This window comes from Lynx canadensis, chromosome A2 (assembly GCF_007474595.2).
Source record: "Lynx canadensis isolate LIC74 chromosome A2, mLynCan4.pri.v2, whole genome shotgun sequence".
Taxonomy (NCBI): domain Eukaryota; kingdom Metazoa; phylum Chordata; class Mammalia; order Carnivora; family Felidae; genus Lynx; species Lynx canadensis.
The window spans coordinates 162,983,950-162,999,379 of NC_044304.2; the positions used below are offsets into that span (position 1 = coordinate 162,983,950).

At 57.1% G+C, this 15,430-nt stretch overlaps 1 protein-coding gene across 1 annotated transcript in view; it reads left to right on the forward strand.

The window, feature by feature from the left end:
- Positions 1-2,624: 2,624 nt before the first annotated feature.
- Positions 2,625-15,430, forward strand: part of AGAP3 (ArfGAP with GTPase domain, ankyrin repeat and PH domain 3) — a 25,153-nt gene continuing 12,347 nt past the window's right edge. The window contains exons 1-4 of the mRNA XM_030297330.1: positions 2,625-3,041; positions 3,179-3,236; positions 6,044-6,122; positions 6,703-6,765. Of these exons, the coding sequence (XP_030153190.1) occupies positions 2,633-3,041; positions 3,179-3,236; positions 6,044-6,122; positions 6,703-6,765 (609 nt within the window). The 5' untranslated portion in view covers positions 2,625-2,632. The remainder of the gene's footprint in view (positions 3,042-3,178; positions 3,237-6,043; positions 6,123-6,702; positions 6,766-15,430) is intronic.

Sequence of the window (15,430 nt, forward strand, 5' to 3'; positions counted from 1 at the left end):
CTCTTATCCTGTGTTTATCACCTGTATAACCTTGGGTGCGCTACTGAATCTCTTTGAATCTTAATTTCTTTGTTCCTAAAGCATAATTTCATAATGAAATTCTAAGGAAGAAATTATGTTTTATTAAATAAGCATGAAAACGATGTAAGGGATCTGTTACATAGTAGGTATTTGTTCACCTAGTTCTAGTACACTCTCTCCACCCAGATCTGGGCTTGGAAACTGGGTCCTCAGAGTGTCACTGTGTAGAGGACATTGAGCCCCAGCCTGGCTTGGGTCAGCTAATTATGGCTTTCCCCTCCTTCCTCTGGGCCACAGAGATCTCATGTCTGGGTTTTATAGGCCAGTCTTGATGAAAAGCAATGTACCCTACAGTTTCCATTCATGCTTACCTGTGGGAGCAAGGACCCCAAGTGTTGCCTTGGGAAAGCCAGTTTAGATGTATGACAGACAGACCTGACTTCTCTCTAGTTCCTTCCCTCTCATTCATTCATTTATTCTAGAAACATTTTTAAGTGTATTTATTTTGAGAGGGGGGAGGGGAAGAGAGAGACTCCTAAGGAGGCTCTGCACCGTCAGCACAGCCCCGACTCGACTCGGGGCTCTATCTCATGACCCTTGAGATCATGACCTGAGCCATAACCAACAGTCGGATGCTTAACCGACTGAGCCACCCAGGCACGCGGAACATTAATTAAAGGTATACCAAATGCCACACACACTGCATGATGCTGGGAATACAATGGTGAATCACACAGGTAAACTTGTCCCTGCTCTCATGCGGCTCATATAATAATAGGAGACAGACATGTAGACAAGCCCACGAGTCCTAACGAAGATCTGTTAGGCTGCTGGGGCAACCCATTTGAGATACTCTTTACTCTCAGCATCTCTCCTGGGAGGTACCTGGTGCAGATTCTTACCGTCCTTTCTAGTTAAGCATCTAAAAGACGTCTTTGCTATTGCTTTTAGAATTACACAGTACGAGAGCTAGGTGTTTTGCTCAATTACTATATTTTGCCGATGAAGCATGGAGAGGGTACAAGACATCAGTAAGGTCAAACACGTAGACAGAACCTGAATCTTTCAGGAGCTAGGGAGGCCCCGGGTATTGAGTAGCTTGTGCCTGGTTCTTTGGAAGGTACAAGACACTTAGGTGACTGCCTTGGTGACTGGGGCAGAGTTATGTGAATGGCCAAATGGGGTCAACTGTTTGCTGGGAAAAGACCTAGCTTGGCCTGGGAGGTGGAAGTGTGTGTATCGAGATTGACATATGTCAACTGTCCCAGAGGACATCGGGGCATGGCCCTGGATTGGCTGGGGCCAGTGCCCTGCACATGCCCTCTCTTACACCTTTTAAGAAAGATGGGGGATGGAGGTGGATTAGCAGGACTGCTGACGGCTTTGGCAATGGGGATGCAGAGGAACTGAGACATTGAAGGGAGCTCCCTGTCCCTGGAAGGAGCGGACAGGAACACAGGGTGGGCGAGGGGGTGACAATTAAGACAGCCTTGTGGGCTCTGGTGAGTCTCTTGAATGGGATGAGAGGGGAGAAGAAAGCATAATATTGGATTCATCTCCCTTCTTTGCCTGTGTACCAGCCGGGACCAGGGTGGTGGCAGTCAGTGAACCCTCCCGGTCCCAAAGGAAAGTCTTTTAGGGGAAGGTTGAAGATGAGTGGGGACTGTTGTTTAGAGTGTCATTTCCAAGGGCCCTGCTGATGAAGGAAGCTCTCAGGGAGAACTGGAAACGGAAGCAGGGAACCCAGATTTCTAGGCTCTGTGCCTCAGCCCCCAGTCTAGAGTCCAGGGGAGGACCAGAGAGAGAACCGTGGGGACAGAGTGGTCCCTGGGGATGATCTCGGACGGGAACAGGGGGGCTCGTGTCGCACTAAAAGGCAGAACTGTGTAAGTGAGGCACAGCCGTGCCTGGGCCGGAGGCCCTTCCCGGCCAATCTGCCGCGTTCATCAGCACCCTCGGGCGCAGGGCACCGTTTCGGGCACTGCCCAAAGATCGGACACCCCACCCAGACCAGAGCAGGGAGGCGAACGAGAGAGCCGGGGCCGGGAGGAGGCCAGAGCGGCTGTCCACTTCGGGCTGGTGGCCCTCACGGCGGGTGTGGGTGGGGGCTGGAGAGGAGGCGGAAGGGCCAAGGCTAGGTGGGAGGGGCCCGGGCGCCGGGGCTGGAGCGCGCGGCTTGGGGGTGGAGGCTGCAGAGCCAGCTAGCGAGCGAGGGGCGGGGGCGCTGGGGCCGGCGCGCAGGAGGGGCGGGGGCGGCGGGGAGGGGGGCTCGGGCTGCGTGTGCCGGAGCTGGCGGGGGCGGCGGTGCGTGCGCATGACGCGGGGGGAGGGCCCGGGCCGCGCGCTCCCGGTCCCGTTGTTGTTGCCGCTGGAGGCTGCTCCGAGGCAGCGGGATCGCGACGCCGAGAAGCGCCCTGCAGCGGCGGCCACAGCGTGCCCGGCGGCGCCTCCCGGCCTCGGCCCCCGGCCTCCGGCCTCATGCGCTAGCCCCGCGCCGCCGGCTCCTTAGTCCCGGCCCCGCCAGCCCCGCGCGCCCGCCCGCCACCGCCGCCGCCGCAGCGCCGCCCCGGGCCCCGGCCGGGCCCGCCTCGGGCCCCGCGGCTCTAGAGCCATGAACTTCCAGGCGGGCGGGGGGCAGAGCCCGCAGCAGCAGCCGAGTCTGGCGGCGCCGGGGGGCGGCGGCGGTGGCGGCGGCGGCGCGGGGGGCGGCGGGCAGTTCGGCGGCGCGGGGCCGGGGGCCGGGGGCGGCGGCGGCCCCTCGCAGCAGCTGGCCGGAGGGCCCCCCCAGCAGTTCGCGCTCTCCAACTCGGCAGCCATCCGGGCCGAGATCCAACGCTTCGAATCCGTGCATCCCAATATCTACGCCATCTACGACCTGATCGAGCGCATTGAGGACTTGGCGCTGCAGAACCAGATCCGGGAGCACGTCATCTCCATCGAGGGTGAGCGGAGCCGGGGTCTGCGGGAGCTGGGGCGCGGTGGCCCGGTTCGGCCACGCTCTCCCCGTCTGGGGTCGTCGCGCGCCTGAGGTCCTGGCCACGCGGTTTTGCTGATCGCCAGCGCTGCAGAGCGGTCGTCCAAGCTTCGCTGTATCTCGTCCGGGGACACTGGGGCTCGGGGCCGGTCCCGTGCCAGGGGACACGTTTTCCGTTCTTAGTACCCCAGGGCGTGAGGGTGGTGTCGCCCCGGGGACAGGTGCGCTCAGAGCCGCAGAGGTGCGGGGGGCTGGGGCCGGAGCTGGCCAGGCATGCCTTGGGAGGGTGGGCGCCGCGGAGGGCCTCGGCGGGCCGGGAGGTGGGGCTGCTGTCCCGGCCCGGCCCTGCCCCGCGGCGGGGCGGGGGAATCGAGCCTCCCGTTAGTGGATGGCAGCCTTCCCGGGCCCAGCGCCCGCGGGCCCCGGAGGGTGGCGCTCGCCGCGGCGCCCTTTCCCGACGCACACCCCCCACGCTGCCGCTGCCAAGGCGGGCGCAGGCCGGGCCTGGCGCGGGGCTCCGGCGGCGCGACCGCGTGGGAGGCACCGGCCGGTACATCCGCGCTTTCGTCCGGTCCCCCGCGCACCCAGGAGCCGCTCGGGAGGCGGGCGCGGGACTGCGGGGCGCTGTCTGACCTCCACGGACACGGCGCTGGGCGTCAAATGCCAGAATCCCGGGCCACTGCCCTGCCTAGCACCCTTTTCTCTAGGCTCTTGAGCCCGGGAATTTGGCTGCCACGTAGGGGGGGGGGGGCGCAGAGGAAGTGGGTTCACGCTGTCGGCACATATCCCACGACCCCTGATGTGTCGGGGGGGGGGGGCACCACACCCACAGATTCCCTGGTGGCACCGTGACCTTTGAGCATCCAAGGGGCAGATGGGCCTCGCCCTGGGTCATCTCCTTCCTCTCTGGCTCTATTGGAAGGGGGACGCCCAGCAAGCAGGTGGTGGGTTCAGCTTTAGCGGAAATGCAGGGCTGGTTGCGAGGTGTTTTGGCGATGACATGGAGTTGTGGGCAACGGCCTGTCCACTTCTTGGGCCTGGCAGTTAGGGCCACACTCCCACCTTCTCCTCCTTGTGTAAGGCTCCAGGGCCCCTGTGCCTGAACACTACTCCCTTCCTGCTTTTGGAGGTCCCCACAGCTGAGGAAGGAGCATTCAGTGTTTGGGGAGCTTCAGACCCCATTTAGACCCAGAGTCCTGCCTTCTTCTTGTCACACTCCAAGCTGACTTCCTTCTGTCCTTTCCCCAATCCTCTGTTACCTCTTTCCTCTCAAGGCTGAGTTCACAGTGAACTAATTAGGCGACGGGGAAAAACTCATTAACATGGATCCAAGTAAATGGCCTGAATCACCGTTGTGGCCGGGGACCAGGAGATGGCATTTGTGTGAGCCCAGGGCCCCAAAGAGAGGAGATGACCAATTTTTCCTCCTCGATCTGAAACGGGTGGGGCAGGGAGAGTCGCCATTCCCCAGAGCGACACTGTCCCTCTGGGGAAGTAGAAGTTCAGGAACAGCTCTCAGATACCCCCCCTCCCCCCAGCTCCTTTTGTCGAAGAGACTTGAGGGACTAGCCCGAGGTAGGGGCTGAGGGAGGACGCCTCCCTCAGAGCCCTTCCCAGAGCAGGGAGAGGCAGAATCAGCTGGGTTCCCATCCAGCTCCAACTTCCTTAGCAGTGGCTTGTGACCACCCCCGCGCCCCCCCCCCCCAGCCCGGACTCAGGAGGCCTCCAGCTGGGCATCTTCTGTGCCACGAGGATCATGATTCCCGGGACGTGCTCAGTTTTCGTCCCTGTCTTAAATTCAACGCGCTGGGCGGAATTTCTCTTCGTAGAGCCCTCCCCCGTGACCAACTTCCCCATTGCGGTTTGGAAGTACCCCATGTTCTGTCTGCTTAGCCTGGAAGCTTGGTATCGTGAATCCCGGGACCCGATGTCTCATTGTCACCAGGCCCAGCTGTTCCGCACACTGCATTCGCAGCTCTCCTGATCCCCACTTCCCTGCTCTCCCTTGGCGGGGCCTTGCACCTCTCTCCTCCCGCTCCCCTGTTTTGTCCAGCCTCTCTCCTGGGATCCATCTTTATCACCCACCTCACCCCTGCTTCCCCACTTTTGTCACATAGATTTTCTGCCCTGGGCAGGCAGGGAAAAACAAAAAACAAAAAACAAAACCAAACAAAAAAACAAATAACCCCCCCCCCCAAAAAAACAAACCAAAAAAAAAAAAAAAACAACCCAGAAAACTCCTTCTCCAATTTCTGCCCTATATCCTTTCTTGCTGTAGAGCCTCCATCTGCCAAACCATATTGCTGCTGCCTTGTAAAGCAGTGTCCCCACCTTCTTGCTTGGGGGAGGGAGGAGAGCAGCTTCTTGGGGCGTTTCCCGGCTCCCTGTGAGCCTGGCCGAGCCCCCCTGCCAGGGCCCAGCATCAAACCTGGGTCCAGGCGATATTGTTACGTAACACATCCGTAGCCGGGAGGCCGGTCTGTGTTTACTAGGGCTGAGCCTCTTAGTGGGAAGGGATGACATTTTCCTAGTGTATAATAAGCTTCCGCCTCACTCTGGTAATACTTCGGTGAAGGATTTATTTGTTCCAGCTCTGAAGGTGACCCAGGAGACGCAGTCGGAATCCATTTGGGACTGAGGGAGCACCATGGCACCTTGCCCTCCTGTCTTCTGCCTGCTTCACTCAGTCACCTCAGACCCCGCAGCCAGGGTAGGAGGAAGGAAGCAGAGGAACATTCCGCTTTCCTGTCTCAGGACAGGATTTGAGGGGAAGCAGGCTGTTTTTGAAAAGTTCCTTTCCCACCAAAGGCCAAGGAAGGAGAAAAGGGGTGCATCCGGCTGTTTTAAGGCATGAAAGCAGTGTACCCGGCAGGTGGGGGTGGTGGGATGGCAGGCTCACCGTGTGCAGAGCCTCTGAGCCAGGCTCTTCTCCCCGGTGGGGAAACTGAGGCTCGGAGAAAGGAGGGATCCACGCTGATCAGTCAGGGCTCGTGTGGGGCCTCGGGCAGGAGCTCTCGGGACTTGCTTGGTCTCCTGGCTGTGCCCTAGAAAGAGGGCCGCAGAGGAACCGGCCTCAGTCCAGATAGGGGACAGCCTGGGCACATGGAACGTGCAGATGCTGGGCCAAGTAAGCCAGGAGCCAGGATGAGTTCCTGCAAGAAGCCGCCTGGGGTCCCAGCAAGTGGCCAGGAAAGGCAGGCTTGTCTCTGAGGAGATGTGAATCCCGGGAGGTCTGCCCCAGGGGAGTGCAAGCAGGGGTGGGCCCTGTGGGCCCACAGGGAGGACCAGGAAGCCGGCCTTGGCCACAAGTATGCCATGTGGCTCCTACTTGGGGAGGAACCGGACTTTGTCAACTGGGCGACTTGTCGCCCCCTTTGTTTTCCTCCAAAATTAAAAAAATATTGTTTTTAGTATTTATTTATTTTTGAGAGAGAGAGAGAGAGACAGAGTATGAGTGGGGAAGGGACAGAGAGAAAGGGAGACACAGAGTCCAAAGAAGGCTCCAGGCTCTGAGCTGTTAGCACACAGCCCGCTGCGGGGCTTGAACTCAGGAACTGTGAGATCGTGACCTGAGGGGAAGTCAGAGGCTCAACCGACTGAGCCACCCAGGCGCCCTGTTCTCCAGCATTTTTTTTTTTAAACGATGAAGTGCCTTTGAGCATTCCCAAAGTGGGCTGATTCGTTCTCCCTTCCACCTCGCTCTTCAGGGTGAACTCAGGATCTGCGGGCCTGCCACCGTGGGCGCGGGCTGGGGAGTGTTCGGGACTGGGGTAAGGAGGTACAGGTGTTCCCGTTGTGTTTGAGCCTAGGCTGGAGAGGGAAGGGGGCCCTGAGCTGAAGGCAGAGGTGTTGGGGAGGGCTCAGAAGGAGCTCATGGGCCTGCCTGGGGGCTTGAGTCTGCCCTGCTTTCTCTGTGTCCTGTGGTCCCGACAGCAGCCCCATCGTGCGGTGAGGCAGGTGGAGGGCAATCATAGCCATTTTGGAGACCGGGAAACTCTCCCGGCTGTTCCCCAGCCTGGCAGTAACATTCACTTGGGGGACTTGCTGAAGTGCACGTTTCTGAGGCTTCCTGCAAGGGATCTGATTCAGTGGGTTTGAGATGGGGGCCCAGGGATCTGGGTCTGTCACTTACCCTGGAGTTCCGGTAATTAGCTGGTTTCGGGAATGAGTGCCTGGTGGTGGCCTGGAGGCTTAGGTAGGACTTTGCACAGATGAGTTCTAGGAATTCTGAAAAAGAGGATATCTGGGTGGGTGCTAGTGGCCTGGGAAAGCTGCGTTTGTTCCAGATACATTTATTTAGCTCCTACCGTGTGGCCCAGTTGCATGTAGCACAGTGGAAGGCAGGGGGGGAGCCCCGCCAGCATGCTGGACTGACTGAGGTTGAATGGATCCGCTTGCAGATGCCAAAGCAGGGGTTGGGAGGGGTGGGAATAAAGCCAAGATCTGAACACAACCAGGGCAAAGGTTAGAGCCTGGGGAAGACTTATCAAGACCCCTTTCTTCAAGGTCACAGGAGAGGGATGGATAGACTACCTCCTCCAGGCTGCAGGGTGGCCCCCCTCCCCCACCCCCCCATTCAGTCCTCTGTCCCTGAACTTGTGTTCTCTGCCAAGTGGACGACACCCTCCGAATAAGACACTTCTTGCTCCTAAGTACCCTGGGGCTAGCTCATGCTACATACTTTTCTCTACCTTTTTTTTTTTTTAACTTTTTTTGTTTTGAGGTTTACTTATTTTTGAGAGAGAGAGAGAAAGCAGGGGAGAGGCAGAGGCAGAGAGAGAGAATCCCAAGCAGGCTCTGCACTGTCAGCAAGGAGCCCAATGGCGGGCTCTAACTCAGGAACCATGAGATCACGACCAGAGCCGAAACCAGGAGTCGGATGCTTAACTGACTGAGGCACCCAGGCGCCCCTCCTCTGCCGTTTCTTTCTTTCATGGAACCTGTATGCCAGGCATGGGGCTCCAGGAGACTTTCCCTGCAGAAGGAACAGGTTTGCAGAGGCAGCAGGGGCGGGGCGGGGGGGGGGTGGTGGTGAAAGTATAAGGTGGTATTCAAGGAGCAGCAGGTTGGTCTGCGTGGCTGAGGCATTGAGTCTGGAGGGGACGGGCCAGGGGACCCCAGTTTGAGCTTCCAAGGGAGCAGTGGCCCCAGGGAGACCAGGCGGGAGCGAAGATGCCTTTCTTGAAAAGCAGGCTTAGGGGAGCTGAGGCCTGGAGCAGGGGCAGGCTTGGGCCCTGAGAACTCCTGTGTCCTCATTCAGCATCCCCCGAACACCCATCCGGGGAACGTTCCGCTCACCTCACCCTCATTCTCTTTTTAATACGCAGCTAACTTGAAATTAGTTTAACCGGATTGCCTTCCTCCTGACTTCCAGGCCAAGGGGTAAAGGGGAGCTAATTTGGGGGCATGGAGCTGAGCCCTAGGGTTATGGAAGCAGGGGAGGGCGGTAACCTGGAGCACCTGCTTTAAGGATGTGGGCACTGGCTGGTACTGCGTTGCCCTGGTTACCGTTCCCCGCCTGCCCGCTGGAGATGGTCATGGGCTTTTGCAACAAACACTTGGCAGGTCTCTTTCTAGGTATGCAAGTATCCTCTCCATTTTGCAAAGCCTGGGACCTGGATTGAGTAACTCTCCCAAGGCCGTACCAGACACTGGTCTTCCAGCTGCGGGGCTGGTGCTCCCTCCCTTGGATGGATGGACTAGATGAGCTCTGGCCAGTCAGCCTTCCTGTGGCGCCTCTCAGGGAAGCTTTTTGACCTCCAGTTTAACCCTGGAAACTTTTAGGATGTAACTTAAGGGGAACTTAGGGCTCCTCTCTCTTGCTGTAGTTTTCTTCTGGATGTTATGAATCCCCAGCTGAGTGGTGGCTCTGGGAGGTGTCTCTCCCCTCCAAGAGCAGCACAGAGATTGCATATAGCACAGAGATGCTTGCTCAGGAAACACTCAGAAATATTGAAACACTGTGGGGCACCTGGGTGGCTCAGTCGGTTGAGCGTCCGACTCGTGATCTCGGCTCAGCTCCCGATCTCGCGGTGTGTGAGTTCGAGTCCCGCGTCCCTCTCTGTGCCGACAGCGCTTGCACCCGCAGACTCTCTCTCTCTCCAAAAATAAATAAATAAACTTAAAAAGAAACATTTAAACATTGAAAACAGCTGAACATATGTGTGAGCGTCAAAAGTCACGCATGCTTGTGTAACAAATTCAGATGTGGAAGGAAGCAGAAGAAACACGTGTACCCCCTCCCCCCACTGCCCCTTAGAGGTGCCCACTGTTACCCGCCTGATGCTTGTCCTCCTGGTCTGTTCTCTAGCTGTTCTGTGCTGTCACAAATCAGTCACAGAGGAGCTGATTTGATATTATTGGCATTTCTCGGCAAAGGTGGGATTTGTGTGTCTGTGGAAAAGCCTCCACTGGTAGAAAGGGAGCCCCTGCATTCATCTGTCCATCTGTTAGCTCCCTGTCGGGGACTCGGGATACTTGGGGTCTCGTTCCTGCCAGGCTGTGACTGGCAGGTCACTCCTTGCTTGGCCTTTTTTTTTTTTTTAAATGTTTATTTTGGAGAGAGAGAGAGAGTGAGAGAGAGAAAGGGCGCGAGCGGGGGAGGGGCAGAGAGACAGGGAGACTCAGAATCGGAAGCAGGCTCCAGACTCTGAGCTGTCAGCCCAGAGCCCAACGCGGGGCTCGAACTCACGGACCGCGAGATCACGACCTGAGCCGAAGTCGGATGCTTAACCGGCTGAGCCACCCAGGCGCCCCACTTGGCTGCTATTTTAAAAGGCTGCAGGATGGGGCGCTTGGGTGGCTCAGCCGGTTAAGCGTCCGACTTCGGCTCAGGTCGTGATCTCGCGGTCCGTGAGTTCGAGCCTCCGCATTGGGCTCTGGGCTGACAGCTCGGAGCCTGTTTAGGATTCTCTGTCTCTCTGTCTCCAAAACAAATAAACAAACTTTAAGAAAATATAAAAAAAAACCATTAAAATGCTTTTTGTTGTTGTTGTTATCTCATATTCAGTTGATTACTAGTGAGAGCGTTAAAAAAACTTCTAGGTCATTTGTATTTTGTTCGATTCTGTTCGTATCCTTTGTTCATCTTCCTCTTGGTTCCTTCCTCTGTTCATACTGTATGTCAGATGGTTTTAATCTCTTAATGGAGATTTTTCTGAAGTGAACGTTTGTGTGCCTCCATCTCTCAGGCAGCGCCTGGGCCCCCCGCCCCAGACCCTGAGCCGGGCTGACCAGGCTGTGCTCTGGGCGCTGAGAGCGGCCCGACACCGCATGGCTTCAGAGGGACGTGCCTCTGTTTTTGCGCCTGTTCATAGCGGGTGTTTTTCTTTCTCTTTCTTGTCAGTCGGCACCCCTCCTTGCCACTGTTGGTGAGCCCGCCTCCACCGGTTTCTCTTTTGCCTTTTAATTTGATGTTTTGATGGCTTGCAAACCCAGAGCCCAAGCTCACAGAGTGGGATTCAAGCCCAGCCATGGCCTCTCGGGGCGTGTGTGACTGTGTGCGTGGTGGGGCGGGCGAGACCAGGAGGTCTGGACCCCACTCGGGGCTCCCTCCCTTCCCTCTGCTGCTGGTACGTACCTTCCAGGGAGGGGCCGACAAGCTTCCCGGCCGTGAGGATTTTTTTCGTTAAACAGGCCCCTTGGGTGTGAAGGGGCCCGTGTGGGGCACAGACCTGGTTCCAGAACCACAATGCCTGGATTTGAATCCCAGGCTGAACCAGTTGGTAGCTGTGTGACCTTTGGTGAGTCTCTTAACCTCTCTGTGTCTTGGCTTCCACGTTGCCAAAATAAGGTTAACAGGCACCCGTTGCGTCGTGTAGGTGTGAGAAGGAAGTCGGTTAATGCCTGCAAAGCTTTTAGAGCGGCACCATTCCCTCGGAAGGGCTCCTCGAGTGGCAGGCCCCGTCACGATTTCCGGGGTGGGGGTGGCGACTAAGTGAGGGCACGAGAGTGAGTGCACGGTGCGCGGTGCCCGCGGCCTGGGGCTCCTCCTGTAGCTCGGACTCTGGAGGGGCGGAGATTGGGGCGAGCTGGTATAGCCTGGCAGGCCCCGGAGCGGGGAGCCACCTCAGGATTTGTCCGAGGCTCTGGCTGAGGGGTCCAGACCCTGGACCGCAGTTTGTCACAGTGAGTGTCACATGGCCATCCAGCATGGCCTTCATTTGATTGTTTGCCTGTCGATGCAAGTGTTTGCTGTAATTCAGCACTGCCCAGTTACACATGCGAGTCCCACGTGTCGGCTGAAATCTTCAAGTAGCCATATTAAGAAAGGTTAAAAAAAAAAAAAAAAAGGGCGGTGGGCGCTTGGGCTCAGTCATTTAAGCCTCCGACTCTTGATTTCAGCTCAGGTCTTGATCTTGGGGTTCATAGGATTGAGCCCCACATCAGGCTCCCCAATAACGGCGCAGCACCTGCCTGGGATTCTCTCTGTCTGCCCCTCCTCTGCTTTCTCTCTCTCTCTCTCTCTCTCTCTCAAAATAAATAAATAAACTTTAAAAATAAAAGGTAAACCCCCCCCAAGGTGAAGTTAATTTAATACTATATTTTATTGAACCCAGTATATTTGAAATAATAATCATTTCCACATGTGATCAGGATGAAAAATTATTAATGGGGTATTTTACATTCTTTTTTCGTCCTGTCTCCAAGCTCCGCCCTCAGCACGGCTTCATTTGGACAGGCCGAGGGGGGAGCGCTCAGTAGCCACGAGGGGGGGCCGTGGCTGTGGTGTTGGAAGAACATCTTGAATTTTAGCCCATAATAAGCAAAAGAACACCTGTTTGTTGTAAAAAGTGAATGCAGAGGGTATATCCTTTCGGATTCAGCTTTCTAAAGCATTGTACAGTAAAACCTTGGATTGCGAGTAACTTGTTCTGTGAGTGTTCCGCAAGACAAGCAAACATTTCTGTTAAATGTTAACTTAATAAACGAGGGATGTCTTGCAATACGAGTCGTACGTGACCCCGAACGTTTCAGGATCACAACTGAGCCAATGGTTCTTGAAATGCGCTTTGATGTGTGACCGCTTTGGATGACAAGCATGTTTCCGGAAGAGATTATGCTCGCAAACCAAGGTTCTACTGTATTTAAAAGTTTCAAGGAGCCAGTCCACAGGCACGGACTTCCTGAGCACCTGCCACGACCCCGATGATTGATCGACAACAGATCCACTGAGATCGCAAACAGATCCTACTGGATTTGCAGTAGGTTTTTGTCGCTGTGCGTTTTTCTTAAAATCTCAAGCGGCCTGCTGTTGTGGGAGCACCACCACAAACTTTTTCTTGTCACGGGGTCTCACGCACTCCTGCGGTTTTGTGCAAGAATGGAAGGGGGGGTGTGAGCCCAGGCTCCCCTCTTGCGAGATAAATGGGTGCATCGGGGGCCCCTGGTGGGCAGCGCCTTGTTACCGGTGGGTTGGCCGCAGGCCTCGGTGTAGCTCACGTCACTTTGGTTTGGCCTCCGCATCCCATGCGGCTGCTGCTCGGCCCTCCTTGCGTCCCCTCTCAGCCCCTTGCCTCTCTGTCGCCTGGACCTGGAGGGTAATCCTGAATTTCGGGTGAGGGAAGAAAGGCGGGCGGGGAAGGGCCGTGACACTTCCCCGGGCTCCTTCCGTCTCTTCAGGACGGCCCGCAGGTTCTCGAGTGCGGACTGGTGAGCTGCTGGTGGACGGGGTCACGTGAACGGCCCAATCTGTGGACTAGGTGGCCTTCTGCCTGTCAGCTTTACACAAGGTCAGACGGAGCGCCTGCCGGGGAGGTGCACCCAGTCAGGGAATAGGGTGCTGATTGCGCGGCCTGGGGCACAGTCGGAGAAGGGCGAGCCCAGTCTCGATGCCTTGCAGGCCAGGAGGGCAGAAGCCACTGACCCAGGATTCAAGGTCACTGGTTAGCAGCCGGGCCCGGTTTGGCCTCCAGGCTTTTTTGCCTCATGGTGACCTCCTTCCAGCTCACAAGAGGAGAGGTGGCCTGGGCCATCCTGCTCGTCACCTCCCCTTCAGCCACGACCCATGGCGGTGGTGCCAAGATGCTACACGGAACCAGCAAATGTCACAATATTCTCTTCACCGTGTCCGGCATTTTAGGCAGGGGCTGTTTTTGTAGGCTTTTCTGGTTTATGTTTTGCCTTTAATTTATGGTTGTGTGTGTGTGTGTGTGTGTGTGTATGAATAGCGGAATATATATATTCTAGCAGAAACTTTGTAAACGTGTGTGCAGTTGGAAGACGTGTGGCACAGAGTAAAGCCCCCCATTAGCCCATAGTTCTCGGTTGGCTCCCTTGGTCTGTCTCAGCCCACTCTCCTCCTGCGGAAAGGAGGCGCCCCCCTGCTCCCTGCTCGGGGGTGAGGTTATCCTGGACCACACCCAGGAAGGTGTATCCCGTTTATTGCAGCAATAAATGCTAGGTTCCTTTTACTCCTCTGCTCTTCTAATGGCAGGAAGGGCCTGGATTCTTTGCCCAGAGAGCCACTAGGGAACCTGCGGATGGGGTGGGCTGGGCATCCCTTTGTGATAGCTTCGATGGGACACCTCCGAGCCAACCCAAGGAGACAGAGGGTGTCATCTCGTAGGCCTCTCATCGTCCCGAGCCTCGGCACTGTTGGAAAGGAGACCCTGTCCTGAACTAGGTTAATAGGTTCTCTTGTCATTTCCTGGGCCCCAGTCCCCCTGCCGGCTGGGGCCTCGGGGCTCTGCACCTTTCCCCCTGGACCCCGAGTAGTCTTGGGAAGAGAGCCTCATGGAGGTGCTCGGCCGGCTGGGGTCTAAACCTGGTCTGTCCAGCTCCAAGGCCCACCCTTCCAGTTTGAGGCCCTCAATCCTCACAGGGCCTAGAGCGGTTGGTGTTCTTACCCCAGCTGGCCTGTGTCATAAGCAGGTATCTGCTTCCCCTGTGGGCACAGAGCCCTGCTGTCACTTCCAGAGAATGCTTGGCCAACAACCAGGGGGCCTCCCTGCTCTGTAGCCAGCCCAGGAGCCTTGCTGGGCACTGGCGGTCCTTCAGGGAGCCTCCTACCTGTATCACTGTGCTCTGTCCCGCTCTGGGGCCATGGTGCTGCCCAAGGGGCCCTCTCCTGGCCGTGTGGGCCCCTGCTGGCCTGAGGAGCAGGGCCAAAAGTTGGGAGGCCATTTATGGTGGGGGCCAGGTGTCCTCGTTCTGAGGCCTGTGTCTTCTCTCTGGCAGGAGGGTCGGGAGGGGTCTCCCACTGGAGTCTGGGGAGCTGGCTCTCCGCTGGCTTGGGCCTGGCTCTGGACCTTCGTGGAGTGACATCGGGCGGGAGGAGGCATGCCTGGTTCTCTGTCCTCCCTCTTGGAGTTCACGCTCCTCCCCGAGGGGTCAGAGCTGGGTCAGAGTTGCGAGATCACTGAAAACACGGGTGTCGTGCTTGCTCTGTATGCTTCTGACGGGTCCGCTGGCTCAGGCCTGAAATGCCATTCCTGTCCAGTAAGGAAGCTTGCCTGGGAAGTATGGGAGTGTGGCCCTGCCTCCATCAGGCCCGTGCCAGGCGGAGGTGGGGAAGGAGCCAAGTACTGGCAGAGAGATAGCCCTGAACTGGCCCACACTGTGTGACCCTCACTGGTGGGTGGCTTGACAGGGTGACCGTGGGTGAGGCCCCGAGCAGAGGCCTTCCCTCATCTCAGCGGCCTCGGCTGTTCCGTTGAGCCGCCACCAAAGAAAAATTGTGTCTCCTGCAAGCGTGCGTGCCTCGGGCCATGATGGGGTTTGTGCACAGTGACCTGGTGTGGAAGGGCGGCCGAGTGGGTACCAGGCAAGCCTGGCTGCTTTGATAGGCACGGCGAGACACTGTTTTACTGGAATAGTGGTTTGATTATGAAAATTGCTGGCGTAGTGTGTTTTTAAACTATTCAAATGTGCCACCCCACACTCTGGCACTTTGTGTTTGTGCTGCAAACGCGGCAAGATTGACGGCTCTTGCAGCGGTGCGGGGAGCTGCAGGGTTCTATGGGGTTCTATGTTAAGGGCGGCAGGATCAGATCTGGGATCTCGGAAAGAACGGTACTGAAAAGGTTAACTGGCCAATGGTTCTCCTTACGTGCCAGGCACCGCCCCGCGCGCCTCCTGGTCATTCTCTGGACATCCCTACAGGGTGAGTGTGACCCCCATCCTGCTGGTGGGGGCAGGGAGATGGAAAGGCATGTGCCCAGCGTGGCCCCCAGATGATGGCGGAGGCGGGACCTGACCCCGGAAGGCTGGTCTCAGAGCCTGTGCTCTCGGCCAGCATATGCAGCTGCGCCATGAAACGGAGAAAAATTTTACAACACGGGAGGGGGTGCCTGGGTGGCTCAGTTGGTTGAATGACTTCGGCTCAGATCTCACGGTTCATGGGTTCGAGTCCCGTGTTGGTCTGTGTACTGACAGCTTAGAGCCTGGAGCCTGCTTCAGATTCTGTATTCCTTTCTCTCTGCTCTTTCCCCACTC